The sequence below is a fragment of the Phaethon lepturus genome, unplaced genomic scaffold, assembly GCF_000687285.1.
Source record: "Phaethon lepturus isolate BGI_N335 unplaced genomic scaffold, ASM68728v1 scaffold56004, whole genome shotgun sequence".
Lineage (NCBI taxonomy): Eukaryota > Metazoa > Chordata > Aves > Phaethontiformes > Phaethontidae > Phaethon > Phaethon lepturus.
In genome coordinates, this window is record NW_010536643.1 from 1 (window position 1) to 13596 (window position 13596).

At 46.3% G+C, this 13596-nt stretch overlaps 1 protein-coding gene across 1 annotated transcript; it reads left to right on the top strand.

Annotated features, from left to right (window-relative positions):
* Positions 1 to 421: 421 nt before the first annotated feature.
* TH (tyrosine hydroxylase) lies at positions 422 to 10616 on the top strand (the record flags this gene model as incomplete). The annotated part of the gene is made up of 11 exons (XM_010286216.1): positions 422 to 596; positions 1382 to 1470; positions 1687 to 1754; positions 4341 to 4391; positions 5269 to 5414; positions 5819 to 5954; positions 6088 to 6157; positions 6521 to 6577; positions 7180 to 7275; positions 7441 to 7574; positions 10457 to 10616. Coding segments are annotated over 11 exons (1182 nt in total), but the record flags the coding sequence as incomplete, so codon positions are not given.
* Between the last annotated feature and the right edge of the window lie 2980 nt (positions 10617 to 13596).

A 13596-nucleotide genomic window follows, 5' to 3' on the forward strand; every position in this document is an offset into this window, starting at 1 on the left:
CACGGCCAGCGCCGCGCCGCCTGCCCGCGCCTGGGCAGCGCCCGCCCTGCGACATCATCGCCAGCCCCTTCCCCACCCTCGCCCCAGCAAAAAAGCACCTTTGCCTGAAGTGAGGGATTAAAGGAAAAGGGGTCACAGGAAGTGGCATTTCATCACATCAATTTCCCCTCTTGTTACGATCTTTTTTGCCACTGTGGAAGTCTTATGTTGGTAGTTACTGACCAGCCCCACTGGTTGTGGGTCCAGAAGGAAAAACTGTGGAATTAATGGATACTTGTGTTTATCCTAGTGGGGGAAAAAAAAAGAAAGATGTCAAGGGGGAGTCCATCCAAATGTATCCATATGAACATCTTTGGGAAGTACCAGCAGGTGTTTCAAGTGTTGTTTAATGTTTTTGTTCTCCTTTTCCATGTCCCAAAAGACATTTGAAGCTAAAATTCACCACCTGGAGACCAGGCTTAGCCGAAAGCCCCGTGAAGGGACCGCTGAACTGGAGTACTTTGTGCGCTGTGAAGTCCACAGCTCTGACCTCAATACTTTCATTAGCTCCATCAAGAGGGTAGCAGAAGACGTGAGGACCACTAAGGAAGACAAATGTAAGGAACTTATGAACTGTTTGACTTTTGCAGAGAGGCTCAGCTGTAGAAACAGGTTGGAGACTTTGTTATTCCCAGAAAAGGAGAAGGGCTGCTGTATGCTGAATTTGAGCAAAACAGAAATGACAGGGCCTCAGGGACACCTGAGTCCTGAAAGCCACTTCCCTCCTTGTCCATTTCGCAACAGACTCCAGAGTCCATAGCCCATTCTTCTGCTGCCAGATTGAAAAAAAAAGAAATAGGAAATCACATTTCATGCTTTGTTCACACCTCTCCTACAGAGTTCTCCATCCCTACTCCAGTGTTTTATATGTAAAGTAGTTTCCTACGTATGTCTCAGGAACTCTGTACAGACCCATCCCTAAACTACAAGACACTCCCCATGCCATCCTGTTGTGAAGACAGGGTGATTCTTATTGTAAAATATCCCTAGAGATCTGCAGTGATGGCTCTACAACCTGGATTTGTTTTTAATGTGAATTCTAGAATCTTTAAGTAAAATCCAATTTTCATCTTCTTTACTTTTGTTACAAAATACTCTCTGAGAGATGGGCAGGGAAGCCATGAGATGCAGATTGTGGCATTAGACCTGACTCTAGGACAAGAGCATTCAGAGTGTGAGACTACTGCCTGGAAGGCACAGCTGTGTCATGTGCTGTTTGTTGTGTGTATGCATTCAGTACACCAAGTCGTATGTATATTATTCAACCTCAGAACCCCTTCTCAGCAGCAGATGCTCCATCTTCACTTCCATAGCCAGTTTTTCTCTTTCTCTCTCCCCACAGTTCACTGGTTTCCCAGAAAAATCTGTGAGTTGGATAAATGCCACCATTTAGTCACCAAGTTTGACCCTGACTTGGATCTGGATCACCCGGTGAGTTAGTCTGTGTGGGAACATCCTCACGCTGGAGTCCTGAGTCTTCCCTCAGAAGCAGGGAGCTGGAGAACACCTATTAGTGCAGCTGATCAGGGAATTGTAGTGCAGTCACCACCATGAGAGAAGTTTCTCCAGCCAGTTATGAACTTTGATGGGTGAGAAATTTTAGTAACTGTTTAAAAATCCTGTCTCTGTTCCTATTTGTTATCACAGGGCTACTCTGACCAAGAGTATCGCCAAAGAAGGAAATCGATAGCAGAAATTGCTTTTCACTATAAGCAGTAAGTCTCTTTCCTAACATCTATGTAGGGATAATGCCATGTCAGTGCAACTTGTTGGGGAGTCATTGTGCAATCTGCATTTATGCTTTGTCTCCCCATTCCGCCTTGCCAGCTCTTTTTGTGTCCCTCTTCTCTTTATGTATTCCAGTCTCTTCTTAATTAAAAAATGTCTGTGGTCATTAAGTCATACATTGATAAAGCCAGAATAAACCTCCTGCATAACAAAAGCCATGTATAGTTCCATAGAATCATAGAACCTTTGAGTTGGAAGGGACCTTTAAAGGTCATCTAGTCCAACCTCTCTGCAATGAGCAGGGATATCTTCAACTAGATCAGGTTGCTCAGAGCCCTGTCCAACCTGACCTTGAATGTTTCCAGGGATGGGGCATCTGCCACCTCTCTGGGCAACCCGTTCCAGTGTTTTATCACCCTCATCGTGAAAAACTTCTTCCTTCTATCTAGTCTGAATCTGCCCTTTTTTAGTTTAAAACCATTATCCCTTGTGCTATTGCTACAGGCTCTGCTAAAAAGTAAGCCCCCTTTAAGTACTGGAAGGCTGCAATAAGGTCTCCCCAGAGCCTTCTCTTCTCCGGGCTTAACAACCCCAACTCTCTCAGCCTGTCCTCATAGGAGAGGTGTTGCATCCCTCTGATAATTTTTGTGGCCCTCCTCTGGACTCTCTCCAACAGGTCCATGTCTTTCCTGTGCTGAGGGCTCCAGAGCTGTACACAGTACTCCAGGTGGGGTCTCACCAGAGCAGAGTAGAGGGGCAGAATCATCTCCCTCGACCTGCTGCCATGCTTCTTTTGATGCAGCCCAGCATACAGTTGGCCTTCTGGGCTATGAGTGCATGTTGCCAGCTCATGTCCAGCTTTCCATGCACCAGTACCCCCAAGTCCTTCTCTGCAGGGCTGCTCTCAATCCCTTCATCCCCCAGCCTGTATTGAGGCCAGGGGTTGCCCCAATCCAGGTGCAGGACCCTGCACTTGGCCTTGTTGAACCTCATGAGGTTCGCACAGGCCCATTTCTCAAGCTTGTCGAGGTCCTTCTGGATGGCATCCCGTTCCTCAGGTGTGTCAACCACACCACTCAGACCTCAAACTTAATTTTGAAATGTAGCATCTCTTTTAGAATGACATTTAGTTTTGACCTCAGTGTTTCAAGTACTGAAAAAGCTACTACATGCTCAGAAATCTTGTTCCAATGGTTCATTATCCTGGCTGTGAAAAAATGTGGGTTTTGTTTCTAAACTGAACTTTATAGCTTTAGCAATGGATAATACATGCCTTTCATCTGCTAGATTGAATTCTGCTGTCAAGGTTTTTTTGCTATGAGGGTATTTATATACTAAATGATTCACCTCCTAACTCCTTCTGATAAATAGATTCCAGTAATGGTCTCATCATTGTCTTATATAGATTTAAGAGTATCTCTTGTACTCCTACTTAATACTCCTGTTCTGATACAGGCAGTTATAGCATTCAGCCTCTTCACTGCAACATCAAAGAGAGATCTATTATTTAGTTGGGTTTGTAAAATATTCCCTAGATACTATTCAGTAAAACACCTTACACTGTAGCGTCTCCCTTTCTGAGCAGGACTTTAAATGTAAATTTCTGCAGCAAGCTGTGCTGAAAGCAGGCTATGGAAGTTATATGTGTCGTCTTCTTGAGCTACCCCTGCAACCAGTGTGATCCCAGCATGGCTTTCTGCTCTCTTAGGTTTCATGTTCTTGGCAGATTTGAAGCCCAGAATATAACATTGATGTTTTATCCTGTACTACTACTGAATGCACAGAAAGGCACTGTGCCAGCAAGAGAGTCCTGAGGGACACAGGAAAAAATACTGTCCTAAGATGATGTCCATATCTCACATGATGTCTTCTCTCATCCAAAGATGTCTTCTCTCACATCTCATCTGCAGGGTAGCATTTATCAGCCACTGTGTAGTATCCCGTCAGGCTATTAATGGAAGAGGAACTATGGTTTATTGCTGTAATATGTGAATATATATACAGAACAGAAGAATTTAGGAAATAAAATTGCTAATTATGATGCGGAAAAGGCAAAAGTGTCAGTCTTCTTTAGCTCCCACTTACATTGATGTTAAGATTTTCTTTTCTTGCCATCCTTAATCTTACTGACAGTATATTTTTCTGCAGTTAAAATGCATCTAGTTTTCCTTATTAGCTGCTTTTATTTCCGAGCCACTGATTGCTTCTTGCAGCCATCAGCCCCCTGAAGTTCAGGCACATGAAATTAATTTATTTTTACACAAAGTTTCAATTTTTTCTAGTGAAAACCATTTTTTTTTTCTGGAAAATAGTATGCCTGCTAAGCTTTTGCTCATCCCTTGTTCATTTATAACCTCTGGCTAGACTAATGCTTTTACTCTGTGTCTATGTATTTGTTGCGCCTGTACAAATGACCGGGTACTAAGGCTTTGTCTTTCCTGTCACCCCCTTGTTTGGTTTAAAGAAGATTGATCAACATGATGCAGAGCTTCTCCAAAGTGCTTCCTTCTCAAAGGGAAGAGGAGCCTGGCTTGTGCTCTACTGCTGTCAGTAACAGTGTGTTTGCCTTGCAGTGGGGACCCGATCCCTCATGTGGAGTACACGGCAGAAGAGACCGCTACCTGGTAAGCGCTTATTTAATCTGTGACCTTTATTGGCTTCACCACTAGGAGCTGGGAATCAAAACCTAAATGGTTAGGACATGACCTCTTGAAAAATGTGTCAGGAGTACAAGCATCCTACTTAATGGCTTGTTATAAAAAACAGTAACTCATTGCACAGCGTTTTATGGTAAGGACCACATTCAGGAGAGCAAGTGACCTCCAAAACAGTGATGGTCTGTCTCCTCCTCTTTTGGGGCTGCACTTTCATGCTGCAGCCCCCAGGAGTTTCCTCCAAAGGAGCATCCCCAGAGAGCAAGGTAGATAATTTAGAGTCCCACTTCTTTAAGGGGACCTGGCTTAGCAGCAGACTCCAAGCAAAGGGCAGTTATCATAGCTGCAGAAAGAAGTATGAGGCCTGGTGAATATCTGCATGGTACCTTGCTGGCCTCACTTAGGAAAAAATGCATCCTTGAACATGATTATTTCCAGGAGTGTTGCTGCAGGAGTGTCTCTGAAAACAAGACTAGCTCATACAAGCTGAGTACACAGGCTCCTAAACAAGGTCATCTGGTTATATTGACTGTCTTCATAGTGCAACTTCAGGAGCTAACCTACAGGGAATGTTTTAATTCCAGTTAATACCATTTATATAATCTTCTGACCTTCAAGGTCAGAAATAGGACTGTGCAGATACAACTGCTGACTTTGCAGGCTCATCTGAGTGTGTGTCTGTATGTTTACACACCCCTATCAATGCACACAAACATAGACCTAGTGGTGGAGAAAGGCAAAAGGACGAGAAACCTAGAGGCATGAGTCCTTGATAGTATATAACCAGAGGACAGGAGAAGACTAGACGCATCAAACCGCTGAATGTCTGTAACCTTTTGTCCTGAAGGAAGGAGGTATACAGCACCCTAAAGAGCCTGTACCCCACCCATGCCTGCAAGGAGTACCTTGAAGCTTTCAGTTTACTGGAGAAATTCTGTGGCTACAGTGAGAACAACATCCCTCAGCTAGAGGAGGTCTCCCGCTTCCTGAAAGGTGGGTACAAGCCTAGGGGGACCCAGGTCCAGGGTCTGCCAGGGCTCCAGCATGGTGGTGGCAGCTACAGCTGGGAAACCCAAAGGAGGAGCATGTCAGCTGAGATTTGGGAGGAGAGCTGGTGGAGGCTTGTGCATTGCCCACAGACCTGTAGACCCCAGCCATGGGGACTGCAGCTAAACACGGTTGGGCTGCAACTGAAGGTCAAGCCCATAGTCAAATGATCCACAGAGCACCTAAAGAGCAGATGTTGCTTCCTAGTAGGAGCAAAAAGATTAGGCTTGGCACAGCAGAAGCCCTTTAGTTTCCAGTACTGATGCTTTTGCTGTCCGTGCTGGGAACACGGCACGCCAGCACATCCCATGGGCCATGCACCCCCACAGAGACGGTATGTGCTGTTTCAGAGAGGACCGGCTTCCAGCTCCGGCCGGTGGCTGGCTTGCTGTCAGCGCGGGACTTCCTCGCCAGCCTGGCCTTCCGAGTCTTCCAGTGCACACAGTACATCCGCCATGCGTCCTCACCCATGCACTCCCCCGAGCCGTGAGTATCGCCCAGCCCCATGGCTTCTCCTGCTCAGACATCCCACCTGGCCAGCAATTAACCTTTCTCCCTAACGGACAAACTCTGTCCACTGCTGATTCTGTTTTCCTCCTTTCTCCCTGGGCGTTGGCAGGGATTGCTGTCATGAGCTGTTGGGGCACGTCCCGATGCTGGCCGACAAGACATTTGCCCAGTTCTCTCAGGTAAGGTGGTCATCTGCTTCCTCACCCCTGAAATGGCAGGACACGATGTGGGAACCGAAACCGACCCCAGTCTCACCGCCTAAGCCCTTCTTGTTCTAGTATTTATTTTAAACATGATACATTAAACACAATGTTCAGGAGCCCTAGTGATGGACTAATACAGTGATGGATCCTAATACAGAGAAAAAATACCAGACTCTGCAGCAAAGTGTTTTTTGTCTGAGTACAATGAAGCCCCAGCAGATGCATGACAGTGCAGGGCAACAATGTCTGTTGGCTCAAGGCAGTAAAACAGAGAAATCGACACATAAAGCCCTCAGACCAAATCTATCTTGACATTTGCTCCTTCCCTTCTCTTCCCAGGACATTGGGCTGGCCTCTCTGGGAGCAACTGATGAAGAAATTGAGAAACTCGCAACGGTAAGTTTTCCTCTTTGCTAGGTGGGGACCCCAACCCGCCCAGCAGCACTTCTGCTATATCAAGGGGACTGGTCCAGCCTGGTCTCCCCAGGTTTGCAGGCTCAGAACCCCTACCCAAGCTGCTCCAGCCCTGCTCTTTCATGATGACTGTGCAGAGAGGAGATCAGTTAAACAGCAGAGCTTGCTTGCACATTAACCCAGTTTTCTTGGACACTAGAGTATCATCAAGTATCATATTTCTAACAACAGCACTGCTGGGACTCTTTGGGATAGGATTAACTGACATCTGCTGCCTTTGGTTCTCCCCCAGCAAGGTGACCTATCCTGCTCCAGGGGCACCAAGCAGCAGCACCGCACAGCAGCCGGGTGAGTAGGGGACCAGCCCAGGGACGCAGTTTCCATCTGTCCCGGCGTGCCAGCAACTTAGTTTGGAACTTTGCTCCGGCAGTAATGAGTGCAGGGTAAGGAGAAGGGACGAAGTGCCAGGCACCCAGTCAGTTAACCAACCCCAGACCCCAGCCGTGATGCAAGGGCTCAGAAGTGACAAGGAGATGAAGATGAGGAGCTGTGTCCCCTATCCATTTTAATTTCTTCTTTCACAGCTTTACTGGTTTACGGTGGAATTTGGGCTCTGCAGACAGAACGGAATAGTCAAAGCCTATGGAGCCGGGCTCCTGTCTTCCTACGGGGAGCTCATAGTAAGTCCCAGCATAACTTGCCTCTCTGCTCTACACCCTACACAGCAAAAAACCTTCTTCCTCTGCACAGCTCAACTTTATCCAATCTGTTCTCCACCTCTGTCTAACATATGTGCTCTCCAATCCCCTTAATTTCATGCTGGCATTTTTCTGTTGTGTCCATAGCACTCCTTGTCAGATGAACCAGAGGTGCGGGACTTTGACCCCGATGCTGCTGCTGTTCAGCCCTACCAGGACCAGAACTACCAGCCTGTATATTTTGTGTCCGAGAGCTTCAGCGATGCCAAAAGTAAACTCAGGTAGGACTGGGCAGTGAGAGAGACCCAAACAGAAGGAAATGAAGCTGTAGTATATTGAAACAGGGCTTGACACCATGGCTGCGTTCAGTTCAAGGTCTCAGAAGTACTATGGAAACTTGTTGTCAGGTCTTTCAAAGTAAAGTGATTCTGCAGTTCCTACAGGGTCCAACTTCAGTCCCTCGGATTCACCCAAGAGCCCCCCCAAAATACGCTGAACTCAAGGGCATGGGTGCAGAGGAGTGGGATGGACTGGGAGGCACTCTTGGAGGCAAGACTGAGGGAGCAAGAGAAGGGACAAAACTAGTGTGTCTACCTAGTTCTCATAGGAAGGAGTTACAGACTATCTCCAGTTCCCAGGAGAGGCCGGGCAATGTAACAGAGGGCTTGCGGTCCAGAAATTGGATACCCAAACCACCCACCAGGACCCCTTCCTTGCTGCAGAATGGCCAAGTGATAGAGGTCAGGTACTGGCTGTCCTTCATGGGAGCATGTTGCCAGCAGGTGTCCTTCTGAAACATGCACTTCTGCATCATGTAAAAGTTTGCTCTGTGAGTGAAAGTTTTAGGAGACGGGTGAAGAGCTGCTCAACATGGTGGCATTCTCTGAATTTAGGATGCAGAAAAATGTTTGTCTTTCTGAGCAGCTGCTGGGCAGCTTATCTATTTATCATTCAGCCAGCAAAAAAACCCCAGGCATAGTTAGTAGCTCGTACACAAACAAAAAAAGATTTGCTTGACATAGATAGATTTATCCATGGGAAAAAAGGAACTTTTGCCTCCTAGGCTGCTTAACATGGGTTCGCAGACCCCAGAGTGTGTAATTGGGTTTCTCCATTCCATGGGACTACAAATAGGATGGAGGCAGCTCTACCCACAGACATCTGTTTGGAAGAGCATTTTCTTGGCCATACCCAGAATTGCCCGCAGGAGGAAAGCTCAGTCCTTTAACATTTGACTGACATAGGAAAACTTTGCTTATACTATTTTATCTTAACTTAGGAAAGAGGTAGGATGAGATGAAGTATTATACAATGTACATGACTTTGCAGTTCCTGCAAGTGGGGTATTTCATAGAAAAAACATGGCCAGGACTTTTCAACTATTTCAACTTCTGCTTTTATTACCATCACTTGCACCGTTCATACAACTTGGAGTCCAGCTGCTCAAAAGCAAGCACCTGGGGAGGCCATCCTCTCACACACACTAGGCTGCTTTAAAAAAAGCCCAGCTGTTGCCTAATGAGTCATTTCCTTGTATTTAAAAAGGAAAAATACACCACATACACAGCCAAGATTAGGTTTTGACAGTGACAAGCACTGCAACTATCCTCTTTAAAGAGCTCAGAGACCACATAGATGTTACTCTATGAGGTGAAAACATTAAAATATCTGTATTTTTTACATTACTGGCAGCTGCCACCATGGATCTGATTATTAGTGTTACCCCTCAAGAAAAGCCTCTTTTCCCAGAAAGAAAACTTTCCACCAGTTTTCTGGGGTGGACACACACCCTCGGTGCCCTTCCAGGCACTCATGTTGTACTTGTGTACTTCAAAAAGTTGCCAAGTGAGCACACCCGTGTTGGAGGGCAAGTTTCTCACCATTAGCAGCTTTGCTACGAGTCATTACTGTGGCTGGTAGCATTAATAAGGGAGATGAGCTGGACTTTGCCTGTTAGAACTGAGATAAGCCACATCTTTTAGGCGGTGGACAATGTGAGTATGCAGACAGCGCCTGTATTTGCATTTGTTTTTCTTGCCCTGCAAGCGCCGGCCTGCTGCTTTGACCATGTTGCCTCTTGGCTCTGTCTGGTGTTTTCCCCTAAACCCCGGCAATTCAAGCCTAGGCTTCCCCGCGGTGTGCAGTACCAGCCAGACGAGTACCTGTCTTGAGAAAGGGATGTGCTTCCCCGAGCCTTGCACCAGAATAGACCCACGGTAGCCACAAGAGGGTACCCTAAGCTAAGCAATTCAGGAGGTAAAGGGTGAAGCCTCAACAGAAGAGAGGAGCATGCCTGTTGCTAGTGCTGTTTTGTCCCCTCATCTTCTCAGGCCTTTCCAGCATGAGACTATAGCCATGAGTACCTAAATATAGATTCCCAGCTCCATATTTACACATCCACTAAAGAAAAACAACCCTACCTTGTCAAGTGTTAAAATCTTAGTGTTGGAGGTGAACATGAGCAACTTTGGGGAAAATTTACCCTTGATTTGTTTTTACTTGACCATGTACTTCTCCATTAGAAAGGTATTAACAAGGTCTTGCTCTTGAGAGGTATTGAGTAAATTCAGGCTCATCACTGAGTTACAGACTACAGTTGGCTTTGGGTACAGTAGTCGACTTCGCTCAAGCGTATGGCTCTGATGATACTATTCCCATCCTCTTGCCCAGGCCTGAGCCACTGCCTGTCAAATCCATCCTTAATACGGCTTGCAGCTAGTTTTCCCCCTCCACAAGCAGAGATTAGTCAATAAATGAATGTCAGAAAGGATTTAGGAATATAATGCTATAATACCATGGGCTTTCCCTGCAATTAGCTTCTAAATCTCCTTGGCATTTTTGAGAAGAAAAAAAGAAATTGAAGTAGAGGGTGCTGTGGAGGCGACCAGTTCAGTGTACCCTCCAGTTTGATGCAAGCCCGTATGTTTAGCTCATAGAAACCCGTAGTCCAACTCATGGTCTTCCTTTGCTGAACCGGAGGGATCTCAACTACTGCTATAGCCCTGTGGAGCTGGAGAGGTGGGAAACCAGAGCTTCTGTGCTAACCTAGAAGCTCTGCCTAAAGGAGGCATTAACCTGTTGTGATCTGGGTAAATGGTGATGGGCAGGAGAGAGACTCAGGACCCATCTCTTGTACCAAGCCCTCTGCACCCTTTCTTTGCAGGAGCTATGCAGCACACATCAAGCGGCCCTTCTCAGTGAAATACGAGCCCTACACCCACAGCGTCGAGCTTCTGGACAGCCCTCAGATGATCTGTCACTCCCTGGAGAGCGTAAGGGATGAGCTTCACTCGCTGATTAATGCGCTCAATGTTATCAGTTAATACAAGAACTGGGCTCTTTCCTTCCCGTCTTCCCTTGCAGCGCCAAAACCGCCTGCTCTGCCCTTGCCTAGTTCCCAGCTGATAAATCCTACATGTCTTCTCCAAATATTTGCACCACTGCCTGTCACCACGGGACCCCAACAGCTTTTTACTTTTGTATGTAGGGCCAGCTTGGAGGAAGGCAGAGGGATGGACTCCATGTCTGCTGGCTTTTTGGGTTGCTTTTCTGTTGAGTGCTGGAAGAGGCTTAATACAGTCCAAAAGCTGTGGAAGCCATGGCCAAGCTGCAATGACGAAGTCAAGAGCTGTGTGCTAGGCTCTTGGGTGCAAGGAAGAGGAGAAAAGTGTCTTTATTAAACAAAAAAAAGAGAAAGAAAAAAATCTATTTTTCGCAGTTTGATAGAATAAATTAATCTGCTTTTTTATCCCCAAGGCAACTCCTACAGCTGCTTCATGAGGGACCCTCAGTCCCCACTATCTCCTGCCTCTTACAGCCTCGTACATTGGGGAAATGCAGAGCTGCTCTAGAGGCTTTTCTGCCTGAACCAACCCTACGAGGTTTGAAATTTCAGCTCCCAGCCTCCCCTCAGCTTCTAGCAGAGGGGGATGCTTAGGCACGAACATTTGAGCTGCACCACCCCACCAGGCTGCAATAAGCATCGTAGCTCCCCTGGACCTCTAAATTGATCTAAGCCAGGAGTTGCCTGTCTGGCATAGAGCAGCCCTGATCTACCTGCATCCTCCCCAGCACAAGCACCACAGAGCAAGCCCTGGCCACCCCAGACCAGAGCATGGGCACCTCCTTTAAGCCTGCTTTTAACAGCTCCCACAGCAGGGAGTGCTCAAGAGCCCAGTTGCCATCCTTCACAGCAGATAGTAGTCACAGCTAGTGATGCTCCTGCGTGCTGGTGGCCCTGGGCAGCCTTGGCAGCCTCTTGGTGTCCTGAGTTTATTGGTTATTGCAGACTAGAGTGGGGCCACTGGTGCCCTGAGTTTGCCAGTCCTTAGGAGGATTTCACCTGATTTCACTTTTCCAGTTTATTACACAGGTGCAGTCTTGTCTTGTTCTTAGATATCCCAATATCACTGCCACCTGATGTAGCTCAGGTGTGTGACTAGTGCTATTGCTGGCCATTTCTGAGGAAGGTAATGTATGGTTAGGATGCTCAAACTCAGTTTCATCCAGCTTTCGCTGTAGATATTAATGGCTTGATCTGACCCAAAGCTCTCGGTTTTCCTCCCCCTGCCTTTGCCCTTCTTATCTTCTTGCAGGCTGTCTCATAACTTAGCGGTTTACTCAGAAGTTTGGCCCAAGGTTATGCAGCTGTGCAGTATCAGAGCTGGGCTTGGGATGCGTGGAGGCAGCTAAACAGCTGTGGGGGACAGCGAAGGGGAGGATTACACATAGTCGCTTGCATGATCAGTTATAACATTTCTGAATAGACTTACCATCCTTATACACTATATATGATTTTTATAATTTCCTCTTTAAAGAAATGCGAGGCTTGGCATTTAAGTTTTGGCTATTAGGTGTAAGTATCCTCCAATATTTATATATACCATCACTCTCCAGTGTTAATTCTACTGTGGCTCAGTCATAATAGTTTACAATCCATTACAGTTTATCCTATTTCAGATCTTCACATACATATGCTTAACCCCCAGTTCTCTCAAATTTTAACTACTTAGCTACTGACAGCACTTAGTCTCCCACCTGCTTCAATCCCTCCTTTCTGTTTCCTTTTTTATTTGACACCCCTCCTAAATTCCTCCTTTTAGGCCTTTACTGAAATCAGCAGTTCAACACTAGGGCTAGCTGCTTCTCCTCAAGTTGTACCTCCTCGGAGGACTGACCCGTAGAATAAAACTACTGAGTTCATTCAGTTATTGTCATTTTAGAGCACTTTTTCCAAAGCTTCAGCTATGATTTCCCAATCTGGGTGGATCTAGACCTTAAGCAGTAACTCCTAAGGCTCCCTTAAGAGCTGTAACAATTTTTAATTTGGGGTCTTAATTTATTACTATTAGATTAAATAGCTGGAGCAAGCTATGCAAGACTAAGGCAGATTAGGTCATAGGTTAGCTATCTAGCCATGAAAATCTTATTGGTGACTCCAGTAAAATGGACTAAAATAAAGAAAATAAAACTCCAAACAGGCAAGATGTAACAATGAATAGTTATACACCTTATGGCCTTGTTAGCAATAGCAATGCCATGTTACTGGCCTGCAGGTCGCTGTTCCTCCTCTCCTTTGGTAGTCTCCAGCTCCTGGGTTACTGCCCACAAATGCAGCAAGGATGCTGCAAACCCTGCAACGACACCAGGCTCCTGATCAGGAACATGCAGGGAGTTTCTGTGGAGGAGTTCGCTTTCTGGTCTGGCCTCAAAACCCATAAAGGTCTGAAGGTGGTCGCCTCTAGTTCTCCAAAGCACTTCACAGTCATTATCTGCCTTGTTAAATGTCTGAAATTAATGCAATTTATAAAAAGACCAAAGCTATTAATATGGAGTGAAAAGCCAAGTTAAAAATCCTTGCAACTGCAAGAGCCCTCAACTCCTCTGCCTTGCCTCGGAGTTTGCATTGCTGCTCCATGACTCTGTCAGCTGTTGCTTGTTCAAGGAGCTGTAGTAAAATCTGTTGCCCTACGAAAATAGAAAATAAGCAAGACTCGAAGCATAAACCTGTTAGTATGCAAGCATATAAACAGATCTACTGCAGCCACATGGGAGGTAAACCCCACACAGGCTGCACCTCCTTACTTCCGAGAGATGAGGTTGTGCTGCGGCGTGCTGTGAGTGCGGGGGCTCAGGCTGAACAGGCGCCGGAGGTTCCTCTTTGGGGCATTTTCTGTGTCTGTGTTCTTGACAAATTCATGACAGATTCCAGAATTCTTTGGCCCCTTAGGGGGACATCTGAGAAACATGAACCTGTTTGTATTTACCATTGCTCTCATCTATTTAATATCTTAGAGGAATTAT